We start from the raw sequence: 18,516 nt of genomic DNA on the forward strand, positions 1-18,516 counted from the left end.
GTGAAGAGAGGAGCTGAGCTGTCAACTGATCACCACCTGGTGGTGAGTTGGATGCGCTGGCAGGGGAGGAAGCCGGTCAGACTCAGCAGGCCCAAATGTGAAGTGAGGGTCTGCTGGGAACGTCTGGCTGAACCCTCTGTTAGTGAGGTCTTCAACTCCCACCTCCGGACAAGCTTTTTACAGATCCCGGGGAGGCTGGGGACATTGAGTCCGAGTGGACCATGTTCTCCACCTCCATTGTCAAAGCAACTGCTCTGAGCTGTGGTCGCAGGGTCTCTGGTGCCTGTCATGGCGGCAATCCCCGAACCCGGTGGTGGACACCGGAAGTAAGGGAGGCCGTCAAGCTGAAGAAGGAGTCCTATCGGGCGTTGCTAGCGCATAGGACTCCTGAGGCAGCTGATGGCTACCGGCAGGCCAGGCATTCGGCAGCCCGGGCGGTCGAGGAGGCAAAAACTCGGGCCTAGGAGGAGTTTGGGGAGGCCACGGAGGAGGACTTTCGGATGGCCTCAAGGAAATTCTGGCAAACTGTCCGTCGCCTCAGGAGGGGGAAGCAGTGCTTCACCAACACTGTTTACAGTGGAGGTGGGGAGCTGCTGACCTCAACTGGGGATGTAGTCGGACAGTGGAAGGAATACTTCGAGGATCTCCTCAATCCTACATTCACGTCTTCCACTGAGGAAGCAGAGGCTGAGTTCTCAGAGGTAGCCTTGTCCATCACCCAAGCCGAAGTCACCGAGGTAGTTGGCAAACTCCTTGGTGGCAAGGTTCCGGGGGTGGATGAGATTTGCCCTGAGTATCTTAAGTCTCTGGATGTGCAGGGGCTGTCATGGTTGACACGTCTCTGTAACATCGCGTGGAGGTCGGGGACAGTGCCTCTGGACTGGCAGGTCGGGGTGGTGGTCCCTCTTTTCAAGAAGGGGGACCGGAGGGTGTGTTCCAACTACCGGGGAATCACACTCCTCCTCCTTCTTTTCCTGGGAAAGTCTATTCCAGGGTACTGGAGAGGAGGATCCGGCTGTAAGTCGAATCTCGGATCCAAGAGGAACAATGCGGTTTTCAACCACAGAGAGCGGAGTCACCGCCGACGACAACACATGCTCAGGCGGTACGCTCAGAGCACATTCAACACATGCCCCCATCAGCCTCTGCCAAGGATGTCTGGCCCGCCCCTCCGCTTGATGCTTGATGAGGATGCGACGCCTGTTGCCTACCACACCCCCATTCCTGTGGCCATACACTGGCAGGACGAGGTGAAAGCGGGCCTCGACCAGGATGTTCGTCTTGGTGTGCTGGAGGAAGTGCCCGTTGGCACTCCAGTGACACCGCATGGTGATTTGTGAGAAGAAAAATGGGAAACCACGGTGCACTGTTGACTTCCAGGCACTCAAAAAGCATGTGTTCCGTGAGACCCACCACACACAATCCCTGTTCCACCAATCGAGACAGGTGCCCAGTGGGAAACGCAAGACTGTGTTCGACGTGTGAAATGGCTACCACAGCGTCCCGTTACATGAAGACGACCGCCACAAGACTACCTTCTTCACCCCGTGGGGGCGCTACCACTACCTCTTGGCCCCACAGGGCTACATGGCGTCAGGCGATGGCTATTCATGGCGGTACGATATAGGTGGTCGCTGACATCCCAGACAAAACAAAGTGTGTAGACAACATGCTGCTATGGGCCAACACAATTGAGGAAAGCTACTTCCAGGCCATACAGTGGCTGGACGTTTGTGGCCGGAACGGTATCATCCTCAACCCAGAAAAGTGCTTCAGTGCCCCCACAGTAGATTTTGCAGGCTTCACAATCTCTATGACTGACGTGCGGCCATGCAGCTGTTACCTGGAGGCGATTTCGAGGTACAAAGCACATACGAATCGATATACGACGACCTGGCATATCGTGTGGTGACACCGGCACCCGGCGTTACCCTACATGCAACACCTACTACTATGGCTGGACCCACCACTCCATCTCCAATGGTACCCCCTCTGGAGTGTGAGCCCAGATGTCCTTCATGCACCATTGCCAGCCCCCAAGGCCTCAGCTCCAGATGCTGATGTGTCGTTGGCGACGGGCCCACAACGATCCTCCAGAGAGATTGTGGTGCCTACATGGCACAATGACTATTCCATGGGCTAGCCCCACTTGAAGTATTGGTTCCGATGTCGTTGCCTGACTGTCATCATTGTCGCTTTAAAGGCAAGGAGGGAGATAGGGAATGTTGCACCACGGACATTTATACTGTCGCACACAATGCAACAGGAAGCAAACACACATTCGAGATGTGAGCTGGTACCGGCATTTAGAGTAGTTCATGACATGTTCAGTTATTGTCATTTCGCTGCTTTTCACAATAAAGTGTGCGAACAAATGGAACATTGTTCTTATTTAACTACCAGCAGATAGGAATACTTAATTTCTTGAAATACTTTCTTATATCCATTCTGCATTCACGTCCTTCTCCTAACGCGGTTGTATTACAGTCTGTGTTGTAGTCGCTCTGTGTACTTCATCTTCCACACACACGCTGAAGGAGTGCCAGCAAGGTCGCAGGGAAAACGTGGACTGGATTTTCAGTCATGTGAGCGTTCTCTATGTGAACAAGTGGAATGGATTGGATAACGACGCGCTGAAGTGAAGTGAAGAGAAACTGACAGATTCATCATCATATTTAAGTAAATAATGACAGGTTTTATGATTATTTATTTAAGCTCATATTTTGGCCACTTTATATTGAATTTGTCAGCACGTTTTATAAAAAAAAAAAACTAACAAATTATTTAGGGGGGCTTAAGAACATTTTAGGGGGGCTTCAGGCCTAGTTAACAAATTAGTTAACAGTTGATTAGTTAACAAAGACACACTGTACCTCAATAGAGGGGGTCACATACTGTACGAGTGTAAGGACTGGTCCAGACCCTACTGTATGAAGCTCTACACACATAAAACATGCAGTTTTCTTACTGTTTTATGAGCAAACACAACAATTTGCATTACATCTCTAAATCTTAAATTTTGGCTCCACTACAAGAATTTTAGATTAAACACTTGAATGTTGGTAAATGATACACTGCAACACACATCCATCAAAAAAGTTTATTAAAAATCAAATGTTATCAAATATCTTGCTCTTGTGTATGCAGGTTTTGAAGTTGATAAAGAAGGACTGGATCAAGCAATGTAAAAGAAGGACATAACTTGTTTTGTTCAGCAAAAATCTGTAAATTAAACACTGAATGTATGTTGGAAAACTTCCTTGTATCTGTATCCGATAATATATCACTGACATTTTTTTTATTTTTTTTCAGAAATCATGCTACACGTCCCACTGTCCCACACATCCCACAGTCATTTTCAGGAAACTCTTCCATCATTGTCAGTATAGTGTTAAAAATAAACGTGGAAGGGACAGAGATTAGTGTGTAAGACAAGGTTCAAATCACTGAATCCTGAACTTCATAAATTAGATAACATCTTTGTATCATAAAAACAGGACCATTTTGTAGTGCACAGTGTTAAAACACAAGATGTGTAGAACCCTGATAAATTATTTCAGATTAAAGATTCTAAACGATATTCTGTTTATTTTTTGTTCAGGGGCTTAGATACCCCATCTTGCTGATAACACTTTCAGAATTAAAATAACATTTGTTTTCTATCAACAAGAAATCTCTTAAATGAATGTCTTACCTTAGGTAGATTAAATCCATACATAAAAGGAGTGACAATAGGTTGAGAAAGGATGAGGTATACTGATAAAATAATGCGTATTTTGTCTGGCACTTGAGCACCATGAAACCTAGAATCAACAAAATGGAAAATGCAGCCAACAAACAAGTTTGAAACAGAGACTATCTGAGGTGTGCAGGTAGTTAGAGCTTTTTGCTTGTTTTCTTTAGAGGTATGCAGACACACAACTAAAATCTTCATATAAGAGATTGAAATAAGAATAAATGGGATGACAATAGTTAGAGAGGCAAAAAACAGGTCAGATATGCTGTTAAATACTGAAACAGAGCATGCCTGCTTAATTATTAAGTGGTAGTCACAAAACACTTTGTCAATGTCCTTCCCACAAAATTTTAAACGGAAGGTGAATGAAAATGTGAAAATCAAATTAAAAAAGCAATACACCCATATAACAAGAATGATCAAAAACACTCTGTCAGTGTTCATAATCACATTGTAGTGTAGAGGAAAGCAGATAGCAACATATCTATCGTAGGCCATGGCTGCCAAATTGCAAAACTCAACAGCTGTAGATATGTAAATGTAAGACATTTGCAGAAAACACCACGGCAGGGTTACTTCATGTGTATCTGATAACATCTGTGAGAGCATGAGAGGGTACAATGATGTGCTGCCAGCTATTTCATTCACAAATAAATTACATAGAAATATATACATCGGCTCATGCAATTTTCGGTCTACATATATAACAACAATAAGAACTGTGTTAGCTGCACATATGGAGATGTACCACAACAGCATGATGCTGAAATACAGGTATTTTAACTCTCCAATGTTACCATAGGCAGTGAGCACAAAAGACCAAATCTCAGTGGAGTTTTCCATCTCTTTCTGGTTTGATACAACTGCAAAAGGATAAAAGAAAGAAATTAGTCACAAAACCAATCTGGTATTAGGATTATTGTTGTTTTTTAACTGCATTTAAAGTACTTTTAAATCTTGGTCAACAGGTACGTAAATGGAGGTGTTTTTTACTCGGTTGTTATTACAAGGAATCTTCAGAAACAAATAATGACAAAGAAACATGAAATTGTAGTTTGATTTCATACGTTTTAAGAGGTTGAAAGTTTTCTTTACCAAACAACGGAGACAAATTTTAAAGACTAAATCACTGCAAACCAGTGCGTAACAGCAGGTTAACAAGTGTGCTTCTTCACTTGGTGAGAAAGAAGCACAATGGCCAGTAAGTAAAATGCCAAGTTGCACATTTTAGTTATCTGAAAGAAGTCAGGTGGCTGTTCTTACCAACTAACGCACCAATGCCATGCCTTCCCTGAACTTTATGGCCCCATCCAATTCTCCATCCCTAAAGGCTAATGGCTTAACCCTTCTGGATTTGGCATTATGCCTTTAAAGTTTAAGTATGATTAGACTTGAGAGTCCCAAATGGAATAGAAAAAGAGAATTGGGACACGCCACTATTATGCCCAATATTTTGTGTTTTTGACAAACCAGGTCAACTTTTTCCCACAAATTACCAAGAGTAACAGAGAATATAAGAAGTAGCTATATATTTAACAGTAGAGTACTGTTAAATATCACAGTACAACAGAATTACACCCCATAACATATTATAGTTTACGTTGTGTTAGGTTCTGAAGTCTCTTAAGCCCTGTTCCCACCTAGCGGTAATAGTTCGCCACCAATTTTGTGGCGTTTCCATAGACTAAAGCTGGGAAAGATTCCCAAATTACCGATCCGTACCATCCTACTTTTTTGGACCCTTCTGTTGGGGTGCCAAGAATATTGATCCGACCCTAAAAGGTGGAGCTAAACACTGCAGGTTGTTGATTGGTGGAAAGAATTGTCATTTCCCGTGTGACAGCGGCAAACACAACCCTGTCGAGTTTAAATATAAAGTTGATTTTTTTATTTGTCTGTTTTTCTCCTCGTGGCGCACAGTCTTCTCTGAAACGAGGCTGGATTGCTTTTTTTTTTGTAAAAAGAGCCGCATACCAATGACAAGGTCAATGAATTGCTGGATGGCGGGGTTTTTTGTGTCACGTTTTTCTGTTTTCTTGAATTTATTAGCGGGTTAGCTGTGGCGCTATTACGTAGCTGATTGGCATCCGGCGTACGCCGCCTAACAAATAGGGCACAGCTGGTTGTGGAAACACAAACAGGATCAGGCATTACTGAGCCAAACCGTACTGATCCATATGGGACTTTAGTATACTGTATGTGACGTCCTCTTTTTTTTTTTTTGCAAGTTTGGCTGGCTGGTCGTGTTTGGGGCTTATTAAATAACAGTAGCACAGGTGTGAAAAGTGACTTAAGCTGGCTAAAGACCTATTGTTGAAGCCCAAGAATGTGGGCGGGTTTTTTTTTTCAGTATGTAGCCACATTCAAAGACCTCTGAACATTCAAAGAAATCTGCCTATGAGCTGGCATGAGAGAAGATTGGAGTTTCCCAAACTGAAACAAAAGCGTGCGATGACAAGAAAGCGGTTAAACTTGCTGTGTTTTCTGTACGTGGTAAGGTATTGGTTTTGATGCCTATATATGGCTGGATCTTACCTGGGTGGGAAATTTTGTGGGCCCTATTCCATCCTTAAGAAAGTAAGTGATCATAATTATGTCACTACTTAGCAGAGATTAAAGACTAGGCTCTGTCACATAAATCTTCTGAATTGTTATGTTGACCACGACACTTCTTCCCAGGTGGTTTTGCTCACTCATGGTAATCCTGCAACATCTGAGGTTGAGGAAGATGGTGAGGATGATCAGGTAATATCTATTGTGAAACCTGATACACCAAGGCTGACAAACTCAACAGCAAGGACAGATCTCAGAGAACAGCTATCTTACCTGACAAGTGAGCAGATGGGGGATGTCATTATTTGTTGGAAGAGCATAAGGGGTTGTTTAAAAATACACCTGGATTCACCTCTCATTAAAGCACCTTTATAGGATTCATCCAAGCAAGTGGTTTCCTTCATACAGACAGCATATTAAGTGCTCCACAAGGGGAGCTAACACACTAATCACTGTCTAATTCACCTCATTCTGACCTACAGGCAGGAGTTAAAAACGGCTAAGCCTGTTGTAAGGACTGTAAAGCAAAGTCAAAGCAACAGTTACAGGCCAGCTTTGGTTGCACTGATTGGAGTGTTTTTGAAGCTGAATCAGAACATCTGAACAAACTCACTGACACTGTGACATAACAAATCAGCTTCTGTGAGGATGTGTGCGCAGACTAAGGCTGAACGATTTATCGTTTTCTGATCGAAATCGCGATTTCAGAAATGTGATGGCCAATGTCGTTTTTGGCAGTGCTTCTCCTGACTGACCCAGGAGCTGTTGTGTCACCTAATTTCCATCTGTCAGTGGATCACCACTTCCTGACTGACAGGAGTGCTGCTGAGGAGCATCATATCCAGAACCTTGAAAATCAGCACTGGCGCCCCCCAGCAGTGTGTTCTCTCAGCACTGCTCTTCTCCAGTCTAGACCAATGACTGCATCTCAGGGGAACCATCTGTAAAACTCTTGGAAGTTCGCAGACGACAACACTGCCATCGGTCTCATCCAGAAAGGTGACAAGTCTGCCTACAGACGGGAAGTGAAACAGCTGGCTCTCGGGTGCAGTCAGAACCATCTGGAGCTAAATCCGCTCAAGACTAGAGATGACAGTGGACTTCAAGAGAAGCTCCCACATAGACATAATCAGAAAGAAGGCACAGCAGAGTACTTCCTGCATCAGCTGAGGAAGTTCAACCTGCCCAGGAGCTGCTGAACATGTTTTACACCGCCATCATTTAATCTGTTTTCTGCCACTCCATCACTGTCTGGTTTGGATCTGCAAAAAAAACTAGACAGACACAGACTGCAACGGACAATCAGGACTGCAGAAAAGAAAAAACGGGCAGACTCCTCAAATCCTTGACACAAATTGTTCAAACTCCTGCCCTCCGGCAGGTGCTACAGATCACTGTATGCCAAAACAACCCGTCATAAGAACAATTTCTTCCCCCAGACTGTCTGATGAACGCTAAACAGTAAAAGAGTTTCAGACTTGTCGTTGTGAAATAACGCTGGAACTAAACTGTCACTGTGAATGTACATATATTGTTTAATTTAAATGATCATCTGCACACACTCCATGTAAATATGATTCTAATGCCAGCTTTTAATGTCTGAACTGAGTACATGCAACCTCTATGGAAACCACAGTGACATAATAGCACCATCTACTGTACAGCACTGTGTAAAAATGTCTGTCATTAAAGTTAGAATAGTTCATAAAACATTGCCAAAAATAAGGGCCTGTTTAAATCAAAACTTACCTTGTAGCATTTTCAACCTACAACACTGACATGTATGAGACAAGTCAGTGCAGCTTATTTCAGACAAACATTTATTTTAACCAAGTTACGGGCAAGATACAGCATTTACAGTAAATACTTGTCCATTATGTGTCCCTTTTAAAAAGTGCTATTTGTGGTGGCGCCGATAGCGCAGCGGCAGCGCGCGCGCACCATGTTGCGAGGCTTTGCTCCTCGTGTGGGCGGCCCGGGTTCGCGTCCGGCCTGTGGCCACCTTCCCGCATGTCTCTCCCCACTCTCTCCCTGTTTCCGACTCTATCCACTGTCCTATCAATAAAGGCAAAAATGCCAAAAATAAACCTTTAAAAAAAAAAAAAAAAAAAAAAAAGTGCTATTTGTTTATTTGCTGTTGATAAAATTCAATAAAAAAATTACAATCAAGATAGGGTCACAAAAGAAAAGCTGAAACAAATGTTACAATTGAAGTTTATTTCTTAGGACTTCTTTAGGAATTGAACACACACTTCAGTCTACAGAAGATATATGGCTGTAGATGGCCAGCTGAGGCTGGCTGTGTTCAGCCTGGTCCTGTGGATTGCTGCAGCATGACTGGTATTTACCATCTTCAAAAGCTTCACTTTCTTCAAAAATAATTTTCCTTTGATGCCTCAGTACAGGGATGATAATGTTTTTGCCATCTTTATCTTGGATTATGTTAAGGAGCCATAAAGGCAACGCTAATTGTTTGTTGAACCCTGCCCCCATTTTGCACCTGTGTTAGCGTGAAAATATAGAGCAGTTCCCTCAAGACATTGGGTAAAATGTGCAGGAATGTGGGAGCAGAACACAGAGAGGTTTATGTTGGTGCTTGAAATAACACAATGTTCGGCCTTGTGTGGGAATCAAATATTTAAAATACTAATGGATGAAGTCAGAGTCATTTCTGGGGGTTGGAGTCTCAACAATCGCTGTCCCCATGCTGGAAATGCTGTCTATCGATCCTGACTGTTTAATGATTCCGAAGGAGAGGAGCCTAATAACTTGAGGCTCTATGTCCCATAATACATTCATATATTATGTAACTATGAGCTCTTTAGGATAACAATGGTAGTCACCTCAGATTACCAAGGTATCATGGAAAGAGAGTAAATACACACTAGATTTGTGATTTTAGTATATTCTTTGTACAGAGCCATGTTCTATTGTCCTTCTTCTTCCTTACTAGAAAATTTAGACTTACTGATGTAACTATTGTCTATTGTGATGCAATCTCCTGGAGACACAGAAGTACATTGTTAACATCTTTTGATTAAGCCTTAGGGTCATAATTAGTCCACTTTGTCCATGGATCCCTTGGACATTAAAGTAGGCTTTGGGACTAGCAGACAAACATCCTATGTACTGACGGGAGGGCAATATTGTCAGTTCTTTATGCATGTATTTGTGATGTTGATCATTTGCAGAGCCCCAGAAGGGAAAATGAAAAAACATCTATGTTTGGACATCCTTATAGGCTAAATTAAAAACATTTGCAAGATCTTGCAAACATTTCCTAGGATGTCACAAATATTTTCCTTAATGTTCTGTTCCAGTGTGACACCAAGGGGCAAAGGGAACCTTTATTTTTTAAAACAGCCAAAAATAAAGGTACCCCCATGCTATTGACTAATGAACAATATTCAGTACCTTTACATGTTAGGGTTATTTAACAAAATTTTAAAAACCTTGTGAAAAAGTTAAATCTTGCTATAGCTCAAATGGATTGATGTAAAAAAAATAATTTGCCATAGGAAAAACAATGGAAACTTGCTATCTGTCCAATAAAAACAAGACAACCGTACCTCCAGTCTGAGCATATGCCAGACATTGAACAACTTGATGGGAGATTCATTATAGATATCGGCAAGTCACCAACCAGCTTCGTAAACTAGAAGCCTGCCTCAAGGACATTAAGTCCTGGATGACCAGAAACTTCTTACTGCTCAACTCAGACAAGACTGAAGTTATAGTGATTGGACCTAAGAACCTTAGAGAGACTTTCTCTGCCGATATGACGGCCCAGTAGTATTAGCGTAGCCTCTAGTACCACTGTTAGGAACCTAGGAGTTCTGTTTGATCAGGATATGTCCTTTGATTCCTACATTAAACAAATTTCAAGGACAGCTTATTTTCACCTTCGTAATATCTCTAAGATCAGACAGATCCTGTCACAAAATGATGCTGAAAAATTAGTTCATGCATTTGTTACCTCCAGGTTGGATTACTGTAATTCTATTTTAGCAGGGTGCTATGGTAAATCTCTAAAGACCCTCCAACTCGTCCAAAACACTGCAGCTCGTGTTCTGACTAGAACTAGGAAAAGGGACCACATTACTCCTGTATTGGCTTCTCTCCATTGGCTCCCTATAAAATCTAGAATAGAATTTAAAATCCTTCTGCTCACCTACAAAGCTCTAAACGGTCAGGCACCATCCTATCTTAAGGAGTTAATTGTACCGTACTATCCGACAAGAACATTACGTTCCCAGAATGCAGGCCTGCTTGTGGTGCCTATAGTCTCTAAAAGTACTATGGGAGGTAGAGCCTTTAGTTATCAGGCACCGCTCCTTTGGAATCGTCTACCAGTCGGGGTCCGGGAGGCAGACACACTTTTAAGAATAGACTTAAAACCTTTCTTTTTGATAAATCTTATAGTTAGGGCTGGCTTAGGACCAGCTCATAGTTATGCTGCTATAGGCCTAGACTACCGGGGGAACTGGCACCAAGATCTCTTATCTCTCTTTCCCTCTTTCTCTCCCAGCTTGCATATCTTATTACTGCTTGTCACTATCTTTATGTTCTAACCTCTCCTTTTGAGCTCTCTTAGGTTCCTTGAGCTCTCTTAGGTTCCTTGGGACTGTTGGTGAGGATGGCCTGCCCAAACAAACCCCCCCCCCCCCCCCCCCCCCCCCGAGAATAATTTTGCACGCCCAATTTTCAGTTCTTTATTTGTTAATACAGTTTGAAATATCCAATAAATTTCGTTCCACTTCATGATTGTGTCCCACTTGTTGTTGATTCTTCACAAAAAATTTATATCTTTATGTTTGATGCCTGAAATGTGGCAAAAGGTCGAAAAGTTCAAGGGGGCCGAATACTTTTGCAAGGCACTGTATGCATCTGATAGGTGTTGAGCACACCCTGCTTGACACTGTGTAACAACGTAAAAGGCCTGTGATATATTTAATCCTGCATTAGGTTGTTTCCCTCTCACCCCTAATTTACCAGGAGTTCTGGGTATAAAGTGTTTGGGTTTTTTTTAGACGGGATCAGATGACAGTTTGAGGGGAAAGTGGAACATGGCCTTGACCCTGACTGCAGAGGCTTTTTCGATTGGGTAGAATATGTTATATCAGAACTAATTTGTTTGTCCACTTCAATTGCTGCAACAGCTGTTGGTTTTCCATTTTCCTGGCAACATAAAGGGGTGCCTTAAAACAACTTACCTTCTGTTGTCAAACAAAAACAGTGCATTCCGGACTAGAATCCAAGAATAGACTGGTATAGTAATGACATTTTTGTAGGCCAACCCGAAAAAAATGGCGCCAGTGGTTCCTACGAAAATTCGCCTATGGGATTTTTGCATTGGATTTTGGATCATTGCAGAAAACAAGCTCTGTGTCAAACACACGTTCCTGATGCATAGCCGTTTTGGATAATCTTTACAGATGAACATCATTTATATGAAGTTTAAAGAGTTAATGTAGCCGAGAGAAGTAAAAAGCTAACGTTATGCTCTAGCGAACTACACTGCGGTCGGTTTATTATGACGTCATGACCGTTATGCTTCATCTATCTAATCTGCTGATTTGACAAACAATTTTACTGTACCGGCCGTGTGTAAGCATATGCTACTGGCAGCGAAACTGTAGCTTAATAAGTTGTTTATTAATTTAGTATTTGCAAGAACACCGAAAAACATGACCTGAGGCTATAAAGAGGATTAGGGAGAGAGTTCCCAGCGTGATGACGTGTAATGTCTGCGACAACCAATGTAGTTTCAGTTAGCTACTCGTTAGCAACCGCCGTTTAAAGTTAGCGTAAAAACTATAAAATTCACAAGTGGGGTCTTAGGTAATGTAATTTATCTCGTCTAACAAAACGTCTACATCTCTTCAGCTTGTGTTCATCACAGACCTTATTTCAGGCGTCTAACCACAAACCCATTCAAAATCCTCATTGACTTTTAGAGTTAGGAACCCATGCCGCTAAAATGCTAACTCACTTCCTGGTTTTAGGATTAAAAACTAAACCAGTCTAAATGGGGCAAGTTTTTTTGTTTTATTTAATTGAAATTGAGCTCAGCGGGATGATTTAATTGATAGGTTTTATTAATCTGGTTCAGATTTGACTTTGATTGTTTTCATTAAGATATGAATGATAAAATAAAGTCATTTAATATATTTTACTTTTAAATCCAATTATTTCATTCATACATTCCATGGATAGATTGATTTCATTGACTCGGATGATTAATTTTGTATTTTTATTCCTTCGGTTCAGAGTATGAGGAACATTTAATGGATTTAATAATTAATTGTTTAATAGATTGGATTGACATTTCTATGGTTTGTGAAATAGATGACATTGATTTAAATGTTTTAATGAATTCATTTAATTGTTACAATAATAATTTAATTGTTTCCATTTATTTCTTTCATTGATTTCATTGGTTAACCCTCGTCTTGTGTTAGCTTTCTGTTACCATCTCTTATGTTAACGGGTCGGTTTTGACCCATGTCTTAAATCAGCTGTAAAATACACTGAAAACAATTATCTAACATCCAATTTGTTTCTCATCTCTTGGTTACCTTGTTAGGCTTCCTTATCCATGAAAATATTGGTTTTAATATTTTTGGTGTGGGCCATTGGGCCTTTTTTTTGTCAGTATACCCCTCGATTTCAATTTAAAAAAATGGTAAAATGAACCTCAAGAGAATTGTATAAATAAATAAAAGGTTGTTGTGTTACCTGACTATTACTGAGGGGTATTAGAACACATCTCTTAAATAAATGTGTTTTATTTATTTTTTCATTTTAATAATTTTAACTATAGTAACATCTATGGTGTTACGGGTCAATTTCGACCCATGTATATTTACTATTATTTTTCCATTACTTGGTGGATGTGGGTCCACAACACAAATGCATTATATGCAGATACATCGAGGATGTTGTAAAACACAACACCTATGGCCCTGGGTTGAACATCAGTGGAAGAAGCTGCACTCATGTGTCCCAGACATCCCTGATGGGGGCAAGCTTGTCAGATCTTGCTCTGGTTGTCAAATCTGAGGACTCTTGATATCATATGAAAGGTCTGAAGTGACATTGTTGACTGGAAAATATTTCTACCTGTCGATGCATCCCAGAGACTATCAGTGGCCTTATTGCAGGATCTGTACACTCCAGCAAAAAAAAGAACACCAATATAAGCATCCAGGTATTCCTCATCCATGTCTTTCCACATGTCGCCATGGACTTTTTTTCCTTCAAGGTTTGTCATAGCAATGATGACTCTTTTTAGTGACAATGGCATAAATAGCTCAAAACATGTCTTGATGTCAGTGACTCTCGTCACAGCAAACCTTGAGATTCCAGGGGTCATTTTGATGACATTTGCAGCAGCTACCCTGCCATGTAAATCATGATGTAATGAGCTCCAACAGATCTCACCACTTTTGGACTTGAATCTTTCAGCGGGAGTCGCTTCACCACCGGTGACCTCCTCATCAGACTCATCAGATGTGTCTGTGTCTTCTGGATGATACTCCACATTGTCTTTCTCCTCAGAAACCTGTTCATCCGTATCACTATGCTGCTCTGTGTCCACTCCCTCATTTTCAGCAAAAATATTATCCAGAACTTCTTTCACTGTAAATCTTTTTTTCATTTTTGCATGCTGCAAATTGGAGATGTGCACTCTGCAAGTCACCAACTCTATACTGAATTGACCTCACATGTCTGGAAATGCCTGTCGTTGTTTGTTTTGTTTTTGTACTGGATAACAAGGTAAAATGAGAATCCCCTAAAGCTCACATGATTGGGAGAGGAGCTGGCTGTCAATGTGTGTTCAATTTTGGCTCTAATTATTGCTTTATAATCTTATTTTTATAACTGGGTCAAAACCGACCCTAACAACACCAAGGTCATAATTTTAACCAGAGCATTTTACAATTTAGTGAAAACCAAAAAAAATGTTTGATTTTGTTGAAATAGAGATTCCTGACAAAGTCAAAAAGCCTTGATGCAAAAAAAAAAAGTTACGTGGTTCTTTTATGCATTTAAAAACTAAAACGGGTCGGTGCCGACCCTAACACAAGACGAAGGTTAATGCAAATGAACAGATATGATTGATTGTATTAACTGGTACAGTCATCAGATTTTATTGATAAGTTCATTGATCAATTTCTTGAATTCATTTGATTGGAGGACATACTGGCTGCTGCACTGTTGAAAGAGAAACTGGCACTTCAACATGTTTGCTTAATGTCTCTGATAAAGTACGTGTTCTTTTTAAGATTTGAGTTATTAGATATCTTGTATTGTTGACATAAAGGAAAAGTGTGTTAAAAAGTGGTTCTATGTAAGCGCAGCCAATGATATGTGCTGATATATGTATCCATAGTTGAAGTGCGCACATATGTCGAGTGAAATGTGTCAATATTTCTCTCCCTCCTCAGAAAGTGTGAGATACAGGTCAGGCAGAACTGATGCCCCACAGTGTTTATTTCTGTACATATTTCAGTCTAGTTTGGAAATGCAAACTGACTCTGCTGACACGTTTTTATCCCAGAGTTAGCCAGAGAAATGTATCCAGGGTATTATCATTGAAAGAAATGTTTTAATGAACATAGTCTGGTGAGCTTCAACATGCTAAGCTAGCACCATGAGCAGATGAGGCTCAAAGTCGAGTAAACTGGTGGTAATGGCAAGTTTTCAATGAAGATGAAAAGAATTCTGAACTGTGGGAGATTAAATTCTTGGGCCATCTTTGGTTGCAAAGAGACTCTCATGAACCAACTACGAGGGGCAGAAGCAAATGCTGAAGCAACTCAATCTTTGGATGATAAAAGTTTGTCATTTATAATGCCAGAAACTGATGATGATGGGCAGATACTACTTAAGATACTGAGAGACTTACGCTGTTAAAGAGAAACCCTGCATAATCAGCCTGTACACTGAGCTGACTTTGTTTTAAAAGTCAAACGGCAAAGTATACATGACTTCGTCCAATGGAGACTTTGCGACGTGTAGTGGCAATCATTTAAGCTGTTTGCCATTCTAATCACACAAAGACAGACAACAGTTATATTGATGAATTCATAACTAAACTAACTAGCTACAAGGACACAACAAGATGAACGGAAAAGCATCTGAACACAACGATGCAAATAGAGCCAAAGCTGGAACTGCTCAACCGCTTAACAGAGAATATAGCATAGTGTGTTTCAGATGTGACAAAAAAAGACACAAAGTAACAACATGTCAGCTAAAATAGAAGGATATGGAAAAGTAAATGTGATAGTTGAAATGTAAAAATAAGAATATAAAATGCAGTCATAATATAATAAAAGGGGAAACAAAGGATAGAACAGAATGATGTTACAGATCACATAAAATAAAAAATATGAAATTTTATTATTTCATGAAATTCAAAGAAAAGTATGAAATAAAATTGAATATAATATAATACACCACATTGGAGTTTCACTGATATAACTCCCATCTGTGATGCAATGTCACAGAGATACAAAAATAGCCTAGAGTAAATATGACGATTAAGCCTCTGGGTCATTAGTTTACTACACTTCTGTATCCCCAGGACATCAACCCAGGATGGATTTTATGCTCTGGGACCATCGACAAAGTCCGTCTGCATTAAGAAGGATCCACTAATGTACTAAGGCCAAGAAAAACATGAATGCTGACCTACTACAGCCCCTCACGCACTCTCCGCTCAACCTCTGCTGGACTGCTAGACATCCCCACACCACGCCTCAGTACCATGGGTGCCCGAGCCTTCAGCTGCTCGGCACCCAGACTTTGGAACTCCCTCCCCCCCCACATAAGACAGTCAGAGTCCATCTCCACCTTTAAATCCAAACTCAAAACCCACCTGTTTAAACTGGCATACTCACTGTAACTGTTCACTTCACACTACACCTGTCTTTTGTTTGTTTTATGTTTGGTTTTAACCTAATGTACTCCTTTTATCCACTGTAAGGTGACCTTGGGTGGCTTGAAAGGCGCCATTAAATAAAATGTATTATTATTATTATTATTTGTGATTGAATTTTAGAGCGTTAACAAGACATGACTCAATTTTGCAAATACCTTGTTTTAGCAAGCATTTTGAAAGTTTAATATTTTAAGTCAAAAAATTATCCTTTGCTAATGTCACACAGCAGCAGTTATAGACAACATTTGGATAAGGGCCAGCTTTTTTCTTGGCAGACACTGTGGACTTTCAAATAAAATAAAAATGTTGGATTAATTGTTTAAATATGTTTCATTTTCTTCCAAATTGTAAATAAGTATTGCAGTGAGAACAGAGTCCAATATATTCACAGGTCTGGGCTATATAACATTTTAATTAGTGTATGCCTGGAAAAGTGAGGCTTGCGTTTTTTCAATTTGTATTACTCGTTAGCAATTGCATATTTAAGTATGCATGAAAGCATCAAATTCACAAGTGAGGGTATTACCTAACATAGCGACTAACAAAACGTCATCACTTTAGCTTTTGTTATCCACATACCTTATTTCAGGCGTTTCACCACAAACCCTTTTAAAATCTCCACTAAAGAACAGCATACAATAAACCAACAAAATGTTAAAATTAGAACTACCAGTTTTCCCTTTCTTAAATGTAGACAGGCTAAGGCACATGCTACATTTCAGTCAATAAAGACGCTTTCTATGGTAGCGAATGGTAATCAGAATTCAAATTAAAAAGCAAATCTGAAAATGAAAATGCATTAATACTTCCCCCATTTTCCCTAAACTTGATATTATTAGAAACCTGGTGGTATTTTTTGAATGGTTGTGCATCCAGCACTGATTTTTCCCTGAGAGGGGAAAGCTCCGTATTTCTTGACTGAAATGAGCAAAAATCGCCATTTTGCGTCATCCGTTGTGCTTATAGAGGGGGTGAAACTTCATTGCTAGTTCCTCATGTTTTCCACTCACTGAAGCTACAGACATATCACAATTACTTGAGTGGGACCTCACTACCAGAACCGAAAAGGAATGTCTGCAATGTTTCAACATCAAACATGATTTGGATGATGGGGAATGTCTTGTTGGAAGGTCGTTTGCTTGAAGAGAAAGGAAGACTTATTTCCTTTCATGTACGCGCAGAACGTATTTGATGGTTGGCTGTTGGCTGTAATCTTTGCAGTGTGTTCAAGTGCAACTTTTTGGCCGAGACAAAAGGTGCCACTGTTAGCCTTTGTTGCCACTTTGCCATCTGTCCAGCGTGTCAGGGCCTTGAGGGCATAAAGGGGCGAGGTTAAAACACACAGGCCTCTTTGTCATGCTCTTATGGATTTCAAGTGTGGAAAAAGGAAACTGGGTATAATTTAATGACTTTTTGGCTGTTAGGTGAACAGCTGTCACCAATTGAAAGACCTGAGGATGTAAAGATTAATCATGAGGCACTTTGCCTCATGATTAATGCAAGTTGCCATCGTTCACATTGATTCTTTAAAAAATGAATCGCCGAAACAGCGTACGAAATCAACACCAGCCAAGTGCCAAATGCGGGTAAATTTTCTGTTTGGTGAGTTCATTTCAGAGAGCTATCTGCTACAGAGCAGGCAAATGTTTGACCATAAAGTCATCAAAACTATGCTGTGAGTATTAAGCATGTTTTATTTAGCTGCAGCTACCTGCTCTTCTCTCTGCTGCACCCTGAGAGTCTGACACACCTACAGACACTTCAGTGCAAATGCACACACGTGCGCATACACACACACACGAGCGCGGCCCTTTTAACTTTTAGTGCATCAGCACACAGTTGTGCGGTGATCCATACGAAATGTGTCGGAACATGTAATCCGGTCAAACAATTGGCTCGACTTTTCTCCATTCAGTCTCACAGTGTCTGCAGCTAACATAACGATAGCAGCGTCCTCTCAGAGTCTCTGTAGTCTCAGTCTGTGAATGTTTCCACTAAAGCCCCGTTTCCACACAGCAGTCCGGTACGGATCGGTACAGTTTGGTATGGTTTGGTTCGATTAAGCCTAATCCCATTTGCGTTTCCACAGCCACCCCTTGCCCTATTTGGTGGGTGGCATGTAAACCAGATGACAGTAGCCACTATGTAAATAGCATCATATGATAGCAGCTAACCACGAACTAATAAATTCAACAAAGAAGAAAAACGCTACACAAACAAAACCAAAGCTGGAGACATCCAGCAGTTCACCCACTTTGTCACTCTTTATTACAAAAAC

General features: G+C 40.9%; 1 protein-coding gene across 1 annotated transcript; it reads right to left on the reverse strand.

Annotated features, from left to right (window-relative positions):
* Positions 1 to 3,640: 3,640 nt before the first annotated feature.
* On the reverse strand, positions 3,641 to 4,579 carry LOC306832906 (olfactory receptor-like protein DTMT; the record flags this gene model as incomplete). The annotated part of the gene is made up of 1 exon (XM_079357926.1): positions 3,641 to 4,579. The coding sequence occupies one exon, from the start codon at positions 4,577 to 4,579 to the stop codon at positions 3,641 to 3,643; it is 939 nt and encodes a 312-aa protein (XP_079214052.1).
* Between the last annotated feature and the right edge of the window lie 13,937 nt (positions 4,580 to 18,516).

This window comes from Symphodus melops, assembly GCF_947650265.1.
Source record: "Symphodus melops genome assembly, chromosome: 12".
Lineage (NCBI taxonomy): Eukaryota > Metazoa > Chordata > Actinopteri > Labriformes > Labridae > Symphodus > Symphodus melops.